The sequence below is a fragment of the Cylas formicarius genome, unplaced genomic scaffold (assembly GCF_029955315.1).
Source record: "Cylas formicarius isolate icCylForm1 unplaced genomic scaffold, icCylForm1.1 PGA_scaffold_2__14_contigs__length_35257938, whole genome shotgun sequence".
Classification (NCBI taxonomy): domain Eukaryota; kingdom Metazoa; phylum Arthropoda; class Insecta; order Coleoptera; family Brentidae; genus Cylas; species Cylas formicarius.
The window spans coordinates 20,137,596-20,157,329 of NW_026844319.1; the positions used below are offsets into that span (position 1 = coordinate 20,137,596).

Consider the following 19,734-nt stretch of genomic DNA (forward strand, 5'->3'; position numbering starts at 1 on the left):
AATAAGTAACTGAATTGAAACCAGCGAAACACGTTATCAACCTTTTTGAGTGGAGACTGAATGTGAATATATCGACAAAAACTAAATTATAGATGTACTTGCAACCTGACTTTATATTTTTATCGACGTTACTGTCGAACCTAAAGCTGAAAAGATAAGTCATTAATCGATATTCATGCCCATTTTTTCTATCGGGATTTAAATAATGTGCGGTTTTCTATTTTCCGATCCTCTACAACAACCGATAATGGCTCATATCCCCCCTGCCTCTTGTCCATTGTGAAACTGACTAATTCGCTTCTTATTCTTTGGGTCTCGTCTCGAGGAATAAGGCAAGTGACAGGCGACAAGCTGACAGGGGAAACATTTTCTAGTTGTCAAAATAAGTAGGTGGTGGAATACAAAGAAATTAACGTACTGTGACGAATCCGTCGGAGTATTTTGCGTCTTTAAAAAAATGCTGTAAGCACTTGTTCCAAAGTCTGTGGTGGTTCACAATAACGATTTTTAGATAAGAAGTCAAATTGCTCCACTGGATTGCCGAAAAAATGGATATATCGGATACAGGCGGAGGCCTTGGCCCCGAAATTGTCTATGGAACTCACGAAGACTCGCATGTCGTTATGTCTGAAAAGGTTCAATCGTTAGCTGGTAGTATTTACCAGGAGTTTGAGAAAATGATTGCTAGATATGATGAAGATGTAGTAAAGACACTCATGCCACTTTTGGTTAATGTTTTGGAATGCTTAGATGCAGCGTACCAACAGAACCAGGTGAAATCTAGTGCAGCTCAATGATCGTTTCGTGCAATAAGGTCGTTTTTATTTGCATAGGAGCAAGATGTGGAACTGGAACTCCTTCGAGAAGACAATGAGCAGTTGGTCACTCAATATGAGCGAGAAAAAGGAGCCAGGAAAACATCGGAACAGAAATTGTTGGAATATGAAGATGCCGCGGAGGGTAAGTCATAATACAAAATAAATAATTTTGATCCTAGGCCGCTGATGATCATTTTATTGCAATTTTTATGGTGACAGTAACAGACTTTTATTGAATACTAGGTGAAAGAAAAGAACTTTCTTCTCGTCTGGAAGCTCTCGAATCAATTGTCAGAATGCTTGAACTTAAACATAAAAATTCAATGGATCATGCGTGTCGGTTAGAAGAACGAGAGGCTGAACTGAAAAAAGAATATTCCAAACTGCATGAGAGGTATACTGAGTTATTTAAAACCCACGTGGACTATATGGAGCGCACGAAACTCCTACACTCCGGACAGCAACTAGTCAACGAGAGAACTGAGGCTGCTAGGCTAAACTCGAACCGACTGAATATCGGCCGCAGTTCGGAGCCCATTTCCTTTGGATTTTCGAGTTTGGAAAATGCCGAAGTGGTCGACAGTGTTCCATCGTCACCTATAAGCAGTACACATTCGTCTCCTAGTTTTCTTAATGATATGGAGAAGGCGAAACCAAAGCAGCAAGTGGTGTTAAAAGTGGAGAAGGCTCAAGAGACTGATTCAGTGAATTGTGAAAATAAGAGTGTGATTACCTCACCTGTTAGTCCCCCAAATAGTCAACCAATTAACAACAGCACCACAAAAACCAAAAAGGAACAACGGAGCGGGAACACCTTGTATCAGGAGCTTAGTTTTCAGGTTAGCAACTATTAAAAAAAGTGGTTCAAGAAATGTGTTTACTTATATGGTATTGAATTTCTCTGTTTTTTGAATAGGATGTGGATGGGGACGAAGATGCAAGTGATATTACAGGTAAACTACCTTCTCAACTGAGGACAAATATTGTGAATGTTCTAGACTTCTAGATTTTTTTAGTTCTAATCTCATTATTGCCTCAAAACAACCACACAATTGAGGTAAAAATACTTATCTGCATATATTTTTGTAGCAAATTGAATTGTCTATAAAAAAAAGATCTGATTTAAAATTTTCATGATGGCCATTACGAGGTTTTTAATAATATTATTTTTTAATTAGTTATTCATTCAATTTAATTGCATCAAATTTGTATTCCAGATTCTTCAAAATTATTTACTTATTTATTTATAAATAAATCTTTCCTACAGACAGATCCGGCTGTCCACTATAAGGAAAGCACAAAATGTAACAGAAAAAGATACTTAGTCAGCTTAAATTATTTTTTATAAGCTAAATCAAATTAAGAACTAATTAGAGCTGTTTATTACAGTGTGTTAGTTGATATACCATCTTTAGTGTTGTGTTGTGTAAAGGCTTCAAGCTCAGAGCAAATAGGTCAAGATCAGTAAAAGCATTGTCAACCCCGTTATAAGTACAATATTTTACACATTAGTTTTACCAACACATTAGTAGTAAGGACAAAACATTCGAAAATACAGATGATGACCTCTTACCATTAATATTATGGGCTCAAACTTTGACGATATTTTTTTTTGTCATTTTGAACAATTTTGTTGATAAATTTTTCATAAAACAAAATAGTGAAATACTGAAAACCTGAAAAAACCCTTTTTTAAAAATGGTTGGCTGTTTTCCATTTTACTTATTTGCAAAAGACTGTCTGGAAAATATCACCGTCGGAAACTGTAAAATATGAATATATTTTTTATTTTAGGGGGATGGGTTCATCCAGGAGAATATGCTTCTTCGGGTGAGTCTATTTCTCGCAGTGACCGTTTTTTTGTATAAATATAGCTTCCGTGATAAAAGTTTGCATGAGATTGCGGTCCTGCTAAAGGGTGTGCTAGTGCGAATTTTTGTACAACTGTTTGTTTTTCCCCTCCCAAAAAATGTTTAAGTTTCGATTTAGTCATTTTTTTCCTATACTAACATGTTTTTCCTTTGTCGGACGCTGTCTCTTCGATGCAGTCAATGACAACTTTTACGGTGAGTACTTGCTATTAAATCACGAAGTAGGTGCCATACGCTAAATAGATCTAGGCTAATACCACTTAATAATATCTGCTGTAGGTAATTGAGATCAAATATATGCGTTTTAATTACTTTCTGGAGGTAACTTTTTAGCATTGAAGGTCTAGGTGTGTTTAGTCTATGTGAATGCTAATAGACTTCTGAATTTAACAATATACTTGTGTTAATGCTTCTTTTTGTTCGCCTGCAAAATAACAAAACGAAATGAGTTTCTGTCGTAAAGTTTAATTGTTCATTTCAATTTTAGGCATGGGTAAGGAAGTAGAGAACCTAATAATGGAGAACAACGAACTCCTGGCCACCAAGTATACCTATTCAGATTTATTCCCTTTTCCTGGCCATAACATTTTTTTTGTTCAGGAACGCCCTCAATGTGGTTAAGGACGATCTCATAGTCAAGGTCGACGAGCTAACCGGCGAGATTGACATGTTACGGGACGAAATCCTGTCGTTGAACGTGTCACGAACAAAACTAAAAGAAAAAATAAGCGAACTGGAGGAAGAACTCAAAAAAGTGAGGGAGGCGAACGAGGCGAAACAGGAAGCTGACGAGGAGGCCGACGTGCCTCTCGCGCAGAGGAAGAGGTTCACCAGGGTGGAAATGGCGCGGGTCCTCATGGAAAGGAATCAGTACAAAGTTAGTAAGCAGTACTGTACGGCACTGCTATAGCGTTTCATGAGGGTTGTTAGTTAAATATATTTTTTGAAAAATTTAGATCTAAACAGTTGTTCAATCACCTGCAGTTTTATATTTTAAATAGGACAAGCGTACTTCACACTTTTGTTTCAGTAAGGCAGTTAATAAAGTAACTATTTACTAAAATTTAACTCTAGGCGTTCAACGCTTAAGCAGGGATAAATATTTAAAAAAAAATCAAAATTGCAAAGAAATTCAATTCTCCTTCCTCTAAAAAGAAATTTTAGCGATCACGTTTTATGCCAAGTGTTTAGTTTAAATCAACAAAAAGTTTAAAGAATATATGAAGTAACTCTTTCCATTTGTTCTTTAAAGAATTGTGTAACTAAAAACCGGGATTGATTCTGTATAGCTTTTCTTTGCTCAGCATGAGTCCGATTTACCAGTGGCAACCTCACTGCACACACAACCTTATCTGGATTCAGTTATGCAGTATGAAGCCAGCCAGTTTACTCGATGAAACAAGGATTCATTCAAATTTCTCTTAAATCTTAAATTGAAAACAATAGGGAACATTGTAGGGATTTTTTTTTGTTTTTAAATATGGTATTTATGAATTTGACATCGACTAACATTGTGCTTTATTTTCGTCTGGTCCGGTCGCGCAATTGACAGAATTTCATCGAAAACTTCCACTATTATTAGCAGCGTATTAACTAACTAAATGCGAACGAGATCGAGTGTGCATGTGACTGCTTAGGCATTCGTAAATTGTCTCGCCTGGACCTCGGGCCTTCTCGATGAAAAAATAATGAAACTAAGCCCCTCCCACTTGCAGGAAAGTTTCATGGAACTGCAGGAAGCGGTGCGCTGGACGCAAATGTTGCGGGCGAGCCGTACGACTCCGCCCCTTGACAAAAATCATCGCAGCATTTGGACGTTTTTTAGTAATCTCTTTAGCAGCGGTGACCGTGTCCCGAGGCCCCCGTCGGAGCCTAGGTTGAGTTATCGGACGGCGACGAACCAGGTGGCGCCCGGAACCAAAGCCTTGCCCCGTATTACAGATAGGACTGACGTCGAAATGGGTACGGAACTGTGATTTTGATCTGTCGTCTAAACTGAAGGGTAAAGGGTCGAGGTTAATGTCGGATATATTGTCTGCGCTTCGATGCGTTTGTCTGTGATAATGTTTTTGCCCACCTTATGCCAAAGATGAGCACTATAAGCCTTAACATTGGGTTTTCGTTTGCTATATCTGATGGGAATGTTGATTTATTTAACCACTAACGTCCTGCTAGAAACGCGAAAGTCAGTGTCAATACACTGGGTCTAGAATACTTAAAAGTAATGTTGGTTTAGTTCATAAACATGTATCCAAAAATGCCGTTCGTAAAAGGGACACACAACAATCGTTATTACTTCTAAAACCGTTTAAGATTCTTAAATGAAATTTAGACCACAAATACCTTATACTACTGACTAAATTTTGTTTTCTATAGGTGGGTCACTTATTTTGCCTTCAAACATTTTTTAGGGCAATATTTTAGTTATTTTATTTTTGCCAAAAATGCCATAAAATGGTTGTTTAAGGTTGAAACTGCTTTTGAAGTTATTTGAGGTTATAGTGAGACTGGACCGAATTAATAAATTATTTTAAGTAATTTTGATGCTCTAGAAGTAATAATGCAGTAAAAGTATTGTAAATCATTTTAAACTGATAATGTGTCAGCAGTCAGTCACGGTATTTGCGTAAAGTGTCACTTTATGACCTCAGCTTCATTGCTCTCGGCTACGAGCCACTTCGGACGTTTCCGGTATTTTAGTCACGGGTTTGGAAGAGATTGGATGGTTTCAGGTTTCAGTAATCATGGTACTTTAAAATTTGTCAATTCTGACTTTCACATCACGCGTCACCCTGTGAATGTATTAATGCCGTTTTGCAAAAATGTACTGTAAAAAACGTTTAATATACCACACTTTAATAAAGTTCTTCAGCCACTTGTTTATTAAATGGCATTTATCAAACTTCTTGCATCACATACTATTGGGTTTCTTAAACCGGTTCAGAAAGAAAAAAAAAACATTTGTAGAACAGACATTCTGATGGAAGAGACACATGTTTATTAACCAAACAAACGTTATTGTTTAATATTCAATTTACCCTAGAAATTAGCTAAAGGTTGTTTGAAAAACCGTCTGTATTCTTGTTGTTACTTACAAGTTTTGATCTTGCTGGCGTTGGGTGTTTCCTGTTTGTTGTTCTGTTGCTGTTCTTTGCGTGTTCGTTTCACGTGTGCTGTTTTATAAGTATTTCATTGGTTTCAGGCAAAAACTGGTTTGAATTTTATGAAAAATTGTTTATCGGAATGGTGTTTATTTTAATTGCCTTGTGGCTTTTTTAGACTTTTGTTTTATTCAATTGAAATTACCTCAAACTACAGGAGCGAGTTTTAACGGTGCTAAACGAGTATTGCTCAACGAAATCGAAATCGGATTTTGGATGATCTGTTTTATTTTATAGTTTTTGTTATTAGGTGACTAAACGCAAAACTGAGTACAAAAGTGGCCATAAGAAATTAGGTTAAGCAATTCGTTTTCAAAGTTTGGGGTTACCTAGTCGATCTGTAAATCAGGGTGCCTATATTAACCTTACCTTAGAGTTTTTATAATTCCAAACTTTGAACTTAAAGTGTTTATTTGGCCAATTCAGAAACTAGCTGAATATTAATTAAACTACCCTAATGTGTAGTTATTTTGATCGATCATTCTGTTCAAATATTGGCGTTCTTGAGTAGTGTAAAAAAGATCTGTTATATTTGATCAACCAACAACAAGTAATATCTAATTTTGGTTGGGTAGCATTGGTATTATTGGTATTGGTATTAAAGGGGGGCGTCCTCGCGGGCGTCCAAGCACTTAGGCCACCGGATGGGCCCGTTGTGCCCCCAGGCCGCTCTAGAAGGCGTCCAGAATGCCGCCCCTCCTTGGTTGGTTGGTTAGCATATATTATTGGTTAATTTATTTCCGAAGGAGTTATATTACTAGAAATGAGATTTTTACCACATATTTTGTGATTGTATTCTACTGCTGTGGTGTCTTGTGAGAAATCAATTATTAGAAGCCTAGAATTGAATAAAATTTATTTTCTTTGAGCAAGCATTATTTTACTAACCTAAACACGCACATTGATCAAAAAGAAATATTGCTCAGTAGTAGTGACACTGTCCAAATGCTATGGAAGTTAGTATTTTGGCGGCAAAATAACAGCTACCGAACTAGTCAAATAAACACTTTAACACAGTTATAATTTCATATTGTTTTATAGATATTGTTATTTGTTTCTAACTTACTTCTAGTTTACCATTGTTACTATTTTTTATTAAGCGTTTGATTTCAAGTGGTATCGTTTACAGAAGCGGTAAACATTTTCACAGCGATAATTTTGTTAATTCGCCTCGGTTTGCAATACAACTACTTTTACTGTTTGAAACAGAGTTTTATTTCGCGCATCGCATTTAGGTCGACCGGATTCGTAAGATGACGGTGTGGTAAGGCTTTTAAAAGTTATAGTAGTGCACGATATATCCTCATCCGCGTAAGTAACTCGTAAAAGGGGTCCAATAAGTCATACAGCGTTTCTTTTGTAGGATCGGACAAGCTCGCTATGCGAAAGGCGCTGGAACGACGTGAACAGTACCGTCAGGTAAGTCGCAGCGTAGACCTAGACCAACACCGCTTATAGAACACTTTAGCTACACACACTAAAATTGACTGGAAATGGGCATTCTCAGTCGTATAACATCGAAAAAGTGACATCTCGTTGTTGTCCCATTCATTTCGTGAAGATGTTGGTAAAATAATTAGGCAGATTCTTTCTTTATCAAAGGAACGAGTTGAACAAATTTGTTTTTAAAATTAAATTAGCGTAATTAGCACATGTTTGTGTAAAAAAAAATGTATTTCGTTTCATTGCCATAATTAAACAAAATCATTTTTTAAATTCTACAATTCTACAAACGGATTGTAAAATGTAACTTTTCTACTTGACTAACTTAACTACCTATTAAAATTTTTTCAATTCCCATTGTAAATCTAGTTCTATGGAAATTTTGAAATCTCTTTAGCGATATAACACTAACATGATGTCAAAACTCACCTGAGATAAGCAAACCGAGAACTTCTAATTTTTTTGTATAATCCTTGAAATAGGATATTAAAATATTTGATAATTAGAAGCGACGTATTTTATGTAAATTTCTTCCACTGTCTAAACTTTGTGATAATTGGGTTTAACTCTTTCTACTCACAACTTGAATAAGATTGGAAGTTTTTTGGAAAACCGTGCCTCCTGCTCTTCCGGTTTCGGCATTCGACTACACAGTACCCTTTTTTTAACTTCGTTTAAACCGAAATATATGAATATTTATTTAAAATAAAATAATTTCACAAACAGCAGAGAAAGTAGTAAAAGTTAAGTAGAGTTCTCCATACAATATACCGTTTTTACAACCTTTTATGGTTTTGACTTCGGAATGAGTTTAAAACCCGCCTGTTGTAAAGCGGAAGGGACCATTCTTTTCAGTAGGTGTACCACGAGCTAGCGCCGTATTTAAGATGTTAGCCGACAAGAACTGTGCCATGAGAATGGATTTTTCAGTGCGTGAACTAATAATAATCGAGGAATCTCACCGATGAAATTCCACACAAATCCGTCAGCTTCCAGCATTTGTATGCACGAAGTACCGAAGTATGGTTCTGGAACGTCATTGTAGAATTGCGAATCTATTTATTGAGGATTACAAAGAAAAACCCAAGCAAGGTAGGCCTGCGGTTAGAGCTTCATAAAAATTTACCAAAGATAAATACCGGATTAGGTCGTAAAAACGCTATATTGTTTGAAGAACTCTTCTTTAACTTGCTCTCTCCAAATAAACTCACAAACACAAAACGAACGTCAACGCAACTGGCTTAGCGATTCTTCAGTTACAAAGTGGTGTCGCCAGCGCCATCTCTTGTTTGTTCCATTTTTTAATTAGCGATATGCGAGAAAGCTTCGATTACCTGTACATATATTTAGTTAGTGTCCATGCTGTTTCATTCATCAATATATATTCCAAACTTGACAACCTAGCTCACACACATAGTCTAGGGCTGCTTGTACTAGAGTCGTGCTCGTTTCCATTGATTAAACGCCAGGTTTGTAGGTCAGGGCGCACGTGAAGAAAGAAGACGGTCGCCTCCAGGCATACGGATGGAGTCTGCCCGGCAAAGTGAACGCTCCTACGCTAGTCGATAAGCATAGCGGCGGTCTGCCTGTCCCCGTGCCGGTTTACTGTCGCCCTTTCGCCGAAACGAATCCGAAAATGAAGATTTGGTGCGCGGCCGGCGTGAATCTGATGGGCGGTTACACCAGAGATGGGGGTTTGATGGTAAGATAACCACCGACAGAGCGTGGCATGTTTCAGTCCGAATCCTAAGACGAATTGATGTCAGTCAACGTACTGCAATTGATTTATAATTTTGATAGGTCGGGGGTAGTGTGTTTTATTCGGAGGAGCCGGAAATTCCGAGCGAGATCCGCCCAGAAACTGAAGTGGAGACTCTCGATAAAGAGCTAAACGATAGCAAAGAGGGCGCTTTGTTGGAAACGAGGCTGTCGTCTCTGGTGTGGATATGCGCGACCATGTCTAGGGTCAGCATAATAACGATAATCGATGCGAACAACCCGGCGGAGATAATGAACAGTTTTGGGGTTTGTTCTGAGCAAGTGTTATGCATAGCCAGCGTTCCCGGTGCTAGCCCTAGCGATTACCTCGATACAACGACAGACGCAGCACCCACTACAAGTAAGCGAAGAAAGGGTTCTTTCTGTCCATAAATTCAATAGGCCTCGACTACTGGAGACCTTACCGCCCCTTATGTTTAAATTTTTGATATTCTTTTAAAAGAAACTCGGTTATTATGAAAAAATGGCATTGGCGATTTTACAATTCCACGAGACCTCTGGTAAAAAAATAGTTAATGTAATAGCGAAGTAAAGTTTGGATAGGTAGCGTTGTTTTCATATGAGTTTCATGTTTGCTTTGTATGGGTTAGGTTGATGTAGCTTGAAAAAATTAAAATTGCATGTTTTGCATTTACACCAGTTTCTTCCTACTTTACAATTTAAATGCAAAATGGATTTCATCGAAAGATTTTATTCTTACTCCAATTTCCGCAAATCACACACCACAAAAATAGTTAATGAAGTCACGAATAATGCTTTACTGTCGTTTGTGCTGGTAGAATGAGCCCGCCAAAGGCTCAAAGGTAAATTGGTAAACGTAAAATAATTCTTTACCGCCACGTTTGTTTAGTATCAGCAGCGCCACCATCGGAGAGTAAATTTTGTCCTTCCTTCATATTAGGTTTATTTTGTTTTTTTAGGAATTTTACCAGGGTCAGAATATGATGGTTTTTTTGCGATTCTTTTCCTCGCAAAAATATCTCTTAGATTTTGGTGATTCAGCCTATCATATTTTTGTATTCTGTTATTTTTTTCTGATATCCTTGTTATCAAATTATTGTTTGGATTCTTTGGACTTACTCCCGTCAGTTTGAACACTTAATTTATGATTCAAAAGTTTGGGTTATAGTTTTAAAAATAGAGTAAGTTAAAGTTAATTTGTATTAGGCTGTGCAGGTAACAGCATTTGTGTCACGAGTCACGAGCGGAGCGAGTGTTTAATAAACGAGTGAGTTAAAAAGTTTAGCATACTATACTTTTTCTACGACCGTTAGTTTTGGGTATATTTTTGCAAAAAAACACGAATTGATTCACTGACATGACCGTCTAAAAACATCTGATTGCTCAAAAACCCGTGTGGTAATATCGCCGAAGTGACTCGAATCGGTGGGACAAGAAACTGACGTGGTAAAATGACACTTGTCGCATGCTAGATCGGTGTATAATTAGGTATTTTACAGAAGGGAGTAGAAAATATTCACGCGACTTAAAAAGTCTACCAAACGTGTTGCATACTATACTTTTTCTACGACAGTTATTTTTTGGGTACATTTTTGCAAAACAACATAATGCATTTTTCTACTCCCGTCTGTAAAATACACACCGATCCAGCGTGCGGGAATCGTCACTTTACCACGTCAGTTTCATTTCCCACGGATTCGAGCCACTTCGGAGATTTCCGCGATTTTACCGCTCGGGTTTGGGAGCAATCGGATGTTTTCGGAGATATTTCCCACGCTTTGAATTTTGACGTTTGTCAATTCTGACGGTCATGTCAGTGAATATATTCGTGTTGTTTTGCGAAAATGTACTCAAAAATTAGCGGTCGTATAATAAGTATAGTATGCAACACGTTCGGTAAATTTTTTAAGTAACTCGTTTATTAAACAGTCGCTTCGCTCGTGCCAAATAAACTTGTGAATCAAATGCCGTTTATCGCACTTGTTGCATAATAAACTATATACATGACCGTCAGAATTGACCAATGTCAAAATTGAACTCATGTGGTAAAATCTCCGAAGACATCCGATTGCTCCCAGAACCGTGTGGTAATATCCCGGAAATATCCGAAGTGCGTTGGATCCGTAGGAAGCGAAACTGACGTGGTAAAGTGACGTTTCCCGCATTCTACATCGATGTATAATTAGGTATTTGACCGAAGGGAAGAGAAAAATGATATTTTATTACAATATGTTAATAAAATTCATTATAAATAATAATTTGGATATAATATAAAAAAATAACACAACCGTATTTAAAAAAATCCAAATGATATTTTTATGAGGTAAAACATCACGAAAATTAAATTTAAGTTCAACCATCACAGAAAGCATCTAAAACAGATATAAATCATGCAAAAAAATATCAGTTCCGTATTTAAGGTTCTGATTCTGGTGAAGATCCTGGAAAAATATAGCTTTTACTTCTGTTAAAAGCAAGGCAAATGCAAAATAGATTAGAAAATTTCTTTCATATTTAGGAATTTTTTTGAGAATCTCCAATTTTTCAATTTTTCCTCGCAGGTCAGAAATTACAGGCGCTATTTAAATACTGACTTTACCTTTATTCAAATCTCCAGAAAGTAATATCAAACCAATAACGATATTTCCCGTGGAATTTTTTAGCATAAATTGAAGGACGAGGTTTATTTAGGCTATGCTGTTTATGCTGCGCATTTATGTCAAATTTAAATAGGTGATAAGGACCCCAAAGAAGACGCGGAAACGCAAATCTGCCGACCGGAGAAAGAGGAAGATAGCGAAGTCGCTGACGATGCGGAAAACAATCATCTCAAGAGCTTGATGGCCGTCAGGAAAAAAGAAGAGCAGGGCGAAGCTGCAGTGGTAAGTCGGCGAATTGGTGACAGTCGACGGTGAAGAAAATTTTCCGCGTTTTCAGTTAGGCAAGGTCGAATATGTGGAAAACGATCCAACCGCTGTCAGCAAAAGGGATCAGTATAAGGTGGGCGTCAAATCTCAACAAGAATCGGAACCGGAAAAATCGGACGGCGCACCCGAAGCGGGGACAGAGGCGGGCGACACAAACGAGCCGGAACTGACAGAGGCGCCCTCGAGCGGCGGTAACCGGGAAGTAATGTCGAGCGTGTTGGCGACCATGTGGATGGGTGACGACAAGGGCAACATCTACGTGCATTCTTCGGTCGCTAACTGGACCCAACGGTTGCACACCGTGAAGCTGAAAGATACTGTGATAAGCATTGTGTAAGTTGTTTTCGTCAGTTTAGTTTTTGCATTTAACATCAATAATCATTGTTTTAAAGCTTATTTGGCAACTTATCTCGAATTGCAATTCATGAATAACGTCCTAGGACAATATCTCTGTGTTTGAGTACTAATAAATGGTTGGGTACGCCCAAAATAGGAGCGGTAAATTTTAAGTATTTAAAAGTGGAAAATATTAACCTCCAGTTTCGACCATATAGCTACTAGACATATAGAGATCCTGCTTATGCTTACAGTACAGGAACTCATGAAGCAACTATCTATTTCTTTTTGAAAATCCATTCAACGTGCGCATGCGCGAGATTTCAAATTTCGTAGGACCTATACATGGCCACTGACAGATCGTCGATGTTCGGATGCGGCATTTTTGCAGCAGTATTATCTCAAAAAAGTCGAAATCCTATTAAATTTTCAGGCAAAAAAGGAGTTAAGGAATGGAAAAACAGTGCATAATTACATCACCCACGTCGGCGTCATTATGATTCTGTAATTAATTTCGCGTTTTTGTTACGAATACAAATACTTTATTAATGTTACTGATTATGTTTATGTTAATTATTAATTAAAAATCGTTTGTTTATAAATTTCAAATGGTAAATTACAAACAGCATTTGGAAGCGAATTAAAAAACTTAACGGACCAAGCGGCAGCATTTTTACAGCCAAATCTACTAATAATTCGAATTGCTTTTCGTTGTAATCTGAACAAACGGTGCCTGCCAGTAACATGCCCCCATATTAAGATCGCATATAGGAGGTGTGAATGAAAAAGTGCAAAATATGAAGTCCTTAACACGCCAGGAGAGACATTTTCGGTCAAGCGTCGGAGAAAATACAAAATTTTGGTCAGATCACTGAAGTTTTGGGTTAATATAGATGCCAAGAAATCTGGTATTTATTTTATTAAAATTAATTGTATTTATATTTCACATGGAAAAAAACCCTCTCTCTGTTTTATCATTATTTAGAACTAATTTATTTGCACTAAACGAGTGTTCAGCCTTTCCCTGTGCGATCCTGAAACTATCCAACGTGTCCTCTAATCAATCCCCAGAAGCAGACACGGTGGTGTCTTCGGCATTTATATATATTAAAAAAAAATATGGGGCTCTAAATTGGACCTTGGGGCACTCCCATGTTTGCTGATGTCACTCCAAAGTTCTTAATCACCTGGCATATATTGCTAAGGTAAGATTGCATTAAACTAAAACTGCTATTTAAACAATTAGAAGCCTTTAACTTGCGCAGAAGAATTACATGATCGACTCAGTCGAAGGCTTTAATGAGATCACAAAATAATACGGTGTTATATTGCCAATTCTGGAATGCATCTGTTATATCTGAAACTAAATTGAGAATGCCTGAAACAGTGTTTTTTTTTCTCCTAAAACCAAACTGATTATTATAAAAATTTTTTGAAACAATTGGAAGTAGAGATATAGGTCGATAATTTTCAACAACATCAGAGTTACCTTTTTTAAATACTGTTATTACTGGTGTTGCCTTGAACACTTAAATTTATAAGTTTTGTGAGAGGCAGTAATATTTCATTCTTGACAGACTTTATTAACCGCGTGCTTATGCCAAATACGTCTCGACTATTTTTATTTTTGAGACTATTTATGATTTCCCTAACTTCATTAAAACTAAGTTCAGCAAGCGTAAAATGAGATGATAGTTCAATTTTATCCAAATATGAAATGTTCTTCAAGCCCTGTAGATAGGATGCAATTTTTACATGTATTTTTTTATGTAAGCTATTTTTTTTTTGTAAATCGACCTAAAGCGTTACTCATAGGTTTAAAATCCATTGAAATAACTTTGAGATGCTAGATATGGCACAATAATTATGCTTGTTCTAGTAAAAAATTCAACATGTAGCCTAATTGCTTTTGTATATTTCCTATAATTCTTGCACGCTAAAACATACTACGCAAGCATCCTTCATAGCTATTTAAGTGTACCTAAAAATGTAGGGAATTCTGTTTAGTAAATTTACATTTTCCAGTTTGTTAAATGTCAAATATTTAGGCATCACTGTTTTTCTAAGATCCTATTAGGTTCTCATATTTGCCACATTTGCTGTAACTTATCCTGACTTTGCGAATTATATTCGGATTTCAGAGATTGATATTGCGTTCTTATAAAAATTATTCAATTTTCCAGAAAAATTACGGCAATATAGCAACTCAGTGAGCTGGGGGGTGACGCATGCGCAAAAGATCCGTACATTCTCTCTCTTTACCGTAGTAAGGCCACTATATCATGTTATAGATATATGGTTTCCACAAATTAAAAAAAAAAGTATGTTTACTGTCTCAAATCTAAAAAACATTAAAATTCAATACCAGTTTCAGTAGCATAAAAGAACTAACCAAAACTTCTGCTCTTCCCACGAATATTTTAATATATTAAAATTTCTAGAGGTCGATTTCGCCGGGCCTCCAGGGATGGCAGCTTTGATTAGAGTCGAGTAAGCGGTCATTGCATTTGGAACTTTGCTGGTCAGAGGTTTTTACATAATACCTCCTTTTTATACGCTGATCTAATCATTCGGTAGCAGACTGCGTTTTGTTAAGCAAGAAATGTCACTGAATTTTATTTTCTAAAAAGATACGTCAACTGAAAAGTTATCTTTACGGTGTAAGTAAACTAAATTACAGACTTGTTGAACTCTGTAAAGGTCGATATTACATTAAATATAAATATTGTTCAAATGATTTAAAAGATTATATTTACAACTGACGCGTTCAATAACATATAGTCGAGCATATAGTGTTTGGGATTTTTTTTTATAGTTTGGTCTGATCTGCATTAAAAGATGCTACGACGGTCTGGAATCCAATGTTTCTCAAATATATTAAACGACTGGAGAATGTACAACCCAAATTTGTTAATTTGTTAATAGACTGGCACATTTTTATAGTTATAGTGAAAGCCATAATTTCTATTAGATGCAGTCCTTGGAGAACAAATTCTGATTTAGTATTTATTTATAAAGCTGTAAACAATTTTCTCGAATTTCTGTTTGTATGTACTTCGAAAACAAATTTTCTATCCTACTACTCAAACTATTCTTCTAACACTCCAATCATTAGATGTACACTCAGTTATAAAGTTATTAAACACGATTTTCCTGATATGGACGTATTTGGCCTGAGCTTTGAGTGACGAAGACGGTAGTCACGCTTATAATGTAGTCTACGTTTCATTATGATATTTTGAGTCTCCTTTTATTGAACACCTACATCTCTCTGTTGGATATGTGTAAGCACATAATTCAAAATCTAATTGTTTAAAAATACCCGCAGTCACGTCAATGGCCGCGTGGTGGCTGCGCTGGCTTGCGGACAAGTGGTGATATTCAAACGGAACCCGGAAGGCGAGTGGGACCTGTCGCGTTACCACGTGGTGACCTTGGGTCTGCCCCAACAAGCCGTGCGGCAGTTGACCGCCGTCGGGGATAAGGTGTGGTGCGCGTATAGGAACAAAATCCACGTGCTTGATCCGCGGGAAATGAAAGTGGTACACACGTTGGAGGTGCATCCTAGACGGGAAAGCACTGTAAGGCAGTTGAATAGTTTGGTTGGTCTCTCGGAGTTACGTACGGCGTTTTTAGGCGAGAAAAATGGCATGGCTGGGCGAGGGTGTGTGGGTATCTATACGTTTGGACTCGACCCTGCGCCTGTACCACGCCCATACGTTCCAGCACCTTCAGGACGTCGACATCGAACCGTACGTTAGCAAAATGTTAGGCAAGTGCGGAAGACAAAGTGGAAAATCCGCGTTATTGATAAGTTTCGGGTTTTAGGAACTGGAAAATTGGGTTTTTCTCTAGTCCGTATAACTAGTTTACTGATCTCGTCGAATCGCTTGTGGATCGGCACGAGTAATGGTGTGATTATATCCGTACCACTCAACGATGGCAGCACCAATCAGGGCGGGGTCACGTCTCGAAGCACAGTTCCAGGTATGCATTGAGTTTTCAGATACTAGGACATTAATTTGCTTTCCTAACCTTAGGTACTAGCCGAATTATTTTTTCATTTACTGCATAGTGCCTATTTCCTGAAGTATAGTTAGTCACAGTGATCTGATTGTAAGCGCTGTTAAAAACTTATTTTGGTGTGTGTCTAGTGCCAAAAAGATTTATAGATTCTTGCAGATTTGCATAACTAAGACTTGAATCCAACATAACACTAAGATTTGGTCACTCAGGTTTTATTTTGAGTAGTGTGTGCGTTCAAAAGGATGGTCTAAAGTTGTGGGTTATCTCTGATGAGAAAAAGTTATATTGTGACATTTGTTTAACTTTTTACTTATTCAACACTAGTCAAAGAAATAATTTATGTCTTCCTAAGGGCAAAGGGGCATCAGCAAAAAACATATAGCTATGTAGACCTTTAACTCTTGTCAAAAGTCGATTTGCAAGGAGGTAGAAAAATAAAGGACAAGAGTTGAAGCGATAGGATACTCCCAATAAACCATTTTGCTTTTTTTTTTATTTAATGTATTGTTTTAAATAGGCTATTTAATTTCATTTATGTATCTCGAATTGGGATGCTATACTCTTTCTTTTTTATGATTCTTGCAAGCACTGTAGTGAGCACCAATGAAGTAAATAATATCGCAGGTACTGGTATTCGAGTACCGCCCGCGCCCGGCAGCTACGTTCCTTACTGCACAATGGCGCAGGCGCAGTTGAGTTTCCACGGTCATCGGGACGACGTCAAGTTTTTCGTGGCGGTTCCCGGTCATGGGGGGATTAGCGCCGCCTCCTCCCCGTCGGAGGCGATGTCCGTGTCGGTTTCATCGATCGGAGGCCCGCCCAAACCCCCTAACGCCATGCTGGTGATATCCGGTGGCGAAGGGTATGTCGATTTCCGAAACGGTAAGTCCTATCTGTCAGTCTGGGTTTCTATAGGAATTTTAACCATTGCCTGTCTTTAACATGTCCGTGGGAGTTCAAAAAGTTTGAAAAAATTGTTATACTATTTCTAAACGTATACAGAGTGTTATTGAAAGGACACCATATAATTTAATAAGTGAATGTGGACCCAAACATTTTCCCCGAATCGATATTTTGTTTTACAGAGTTCGCAACAAAAATGGCGGTTTTTTGTGTCAGACTGACAAACGATTTGTAAATATATTATGCAATAAGTTTGATAAACGCCACTTTTGTCACAAGTTTGATTTGGCACGCGGGGAGCGAGTGTTCAATAAACGAGTGACTGATAAGTTGATCAACATGTTGCATAGTATTGGGACTGGTCGATTGACCACTTTTTAATTGACTAGTCAAAAAATGTTTTAAATAACATTTTGCAATTGTAGAGTGTTATCTATCATTATTTAATAATATGTATTTTTTATTAAATTATTATGCGTTTGTGATGTCCAATTTACCTATAACTTTCTTCAAGGAATATCCAAACGGTACTTAGCGATTCAGGGAATCCCAACAATAACTTCATAGACTTCATTTGATTCGCAGAACGACGCGACGGCGCTCTAAGCACAATATAAATAAATGTAAATTTTATGGTACTTCAAAAATTATTTCGGTCAATTGACACAAAAAAACTTGACCGGTCAATTCCACAGCCCTAATATTGCATACTACACTATATACAATGAGAAAAAATTTTGATTAAATGACAATACGCTTTTACTAGGACCATTCTTATAAATAATTTTGTATTTATGTAGTTTTAATTGTAATTGAAACCTTATTTCCGATTTGTTAAAATTTGCCTAGTACAAATAATGCAACAAAAGTAAATGATTTAGTACAACGTCATGTCAGTACAACAATCATCTTACTTTCTAGAACCAAATCTGTTTTAAATTAATCACAACATGCGGCCAGAGACTTAGAGCAAAACACGTAAACAAACAAATAACCTCCATTTTTGCATTTAGGTAGTTTTAGTTTTAGATTATGTCTGATTTGTTAAATTTTACCCAGGGCTGATAATACAAACAAAATTAAACGATTTTTGTTTGCATATTTCAAAATATGGAATTTAACCGCGGTGAATAGAAGAGAGGATTAATACACACAAATCAGTTGTACAAATGAATGAATCTTATTTTCTGAAACGACACATCATTTTACAGTTTGAACTAACCACAACACGAAAATCAGAGTTTAAGAATAAAATCTTCTGTCTAGGGTTGGGGATTATGTTTAGGAACATTGACTTTGTTATATATTTTTTTATAAGAAGTTCTGGAATTATTTCATCGCGTGCACTCTTTTTGGACACTTGGTGTACTGGTTAATGTTCCTCTTAACTGCCAAACCTCTATGGTGTCAGCTTTCAACCGCTTATCAATTGTAAATAAACACCGTGAAAGCAAAAAATTCGGCAACGATAAACAACTTTGCAGAGGACGATAACGAGCCGAGAGACGGAGCTTCACACCTACTGGTTTGGCAGATTTTAAATGACCTCCCCCTGGATCCTTTGGGGTACGTCCTAAGCGTAAGAGGTTGAAGTTCGGCCCCCAAGTTTTACAAGATTTTTTTCTCTCCTCTCCCCTAGGCGATGATGCTGAAGACATCGACGATGGTGTAGTGCGTGATGGCGAATACGTCGCTTTCTCGAAACCAAAACCGGAAAAGCAGAACCACCTCATTGTGTGGCAGGTGTCCAACATGTAATGATGGCAGAAGAGGTACATTTAATAGCCAAAAACCAAAGCTGTGAAATATTAACACTATAGCAAAACAAAAATTCTAGCCCAGTTGTTTTGATATAAAGTATATGTCTCAAGTAGTCATAGTAGTTCAATCAAATGAAATACTGAGGGTGCAAATATCGGGCGCGTTTAAATAAACCAAAGTTGTTTAGTATATTTGGCAAGTCACCATATAATTTTTAAATAGTTCAATTGTATCAAAGGAAAATGTGTATGCCATAGCACATTTCCCATTTTTTTTATATCTGCCTGTAATCAGACTAGCTCAAATGTATTATTGCAAAAATATTAAAATGGTCTGTTTAGAATCTTTTTTCAAATACCATCAAAGACGTCAACATTGGATGTATGTTAAACATTGTGTGTTAACAGGCATTAAGGCAAGATAGTTCTATCAATTTGTTTTTTACTTTTATCATTTTTTAGTTATACAGCACTAGAGATTCATTTAGGTGGGTGCTATGTATTGGTTACCCCATACAATTTTATGTTAGAAGACGAAATGGCAAGAAATATTTAAAGTGAAGAATTACCCAATTTTATCAATTAGTGAATTGTAATATAAATTTTAGGCAATATATATGCATAACTTTGTAAATTTTTGTTGATTTTCACGTACCAGCATTTTAGTTGTAAATTTTTAATATTTATTTGTATATTTGGCAATGTACCTTGCTGAGTTCTGTCTGTACCTATTGTGCTTTTATTAATTT

The 19,734-nt window shown here is 36.9% G+C and overlaps 1 protein-coding gene across 3 annotated transcripts; it reads left to right on the plus strand.

Annotated features, from left to right (window-relative positions):
• The first annotated feature begins 322 nt into the window (after positions 1-322).
• On the plus strand, positions 323-19,715 carry LOC132697670 (JNK-interacting protein 3). 3 transcript variants are annotated; one of them, XM_060663212.1, is made up of 21 exons: positions 323-462; positions 512-773; positions 834-960; positions 1,062-1,657; positions 1,735-1,771; positions 2,613-2,648; positions 2,867-2,884; positions 3,177-3,234; positions 3,290-3,566; positions 4,405-4,651; positions 7,214-7,269; positions 8,771-8,995; positions 9,094-9,412; positions 11,767-11,915; positions 11,971-12,293; positions 15,625-15,877; positions 15,933-16,068; positions 16,125-16,283; positions 16,947-17,204; positions 18,710-18,791; positions 18,865-19,715. In XM_060663212.1, the coding sequence occupies exons 2-21, from the start codon at positions 549-551 to the stop codon at positions 18,869-18,871; spliced, it is 3,588 nt and encodes a 1,195-aa protein (XP_060519195.1). In that variant the 5' UTR covers positions 323-462; positions 512-548; the 3' UTR covers positions 18,872-19,715. The 3 variants fall into 3 exon arrangements, with proteins under 3 accessions (XP_060519195.1, XP_060519192.1, XP_060519194.1); XM_060663209.1 differs by lacking the exon at positions 18,710-18,791 and having other exon boundaries at positions 18,865-19,713; XM_060663211.1 differs by lacking the exons at positions 2,867-2,884; positions 18,710-18,791 and having other exon boundaries at positions 18,865-19,714.
• The last annotated feature ends 19 nt before the right edge of the window (positions 19,716-19,734 follow it).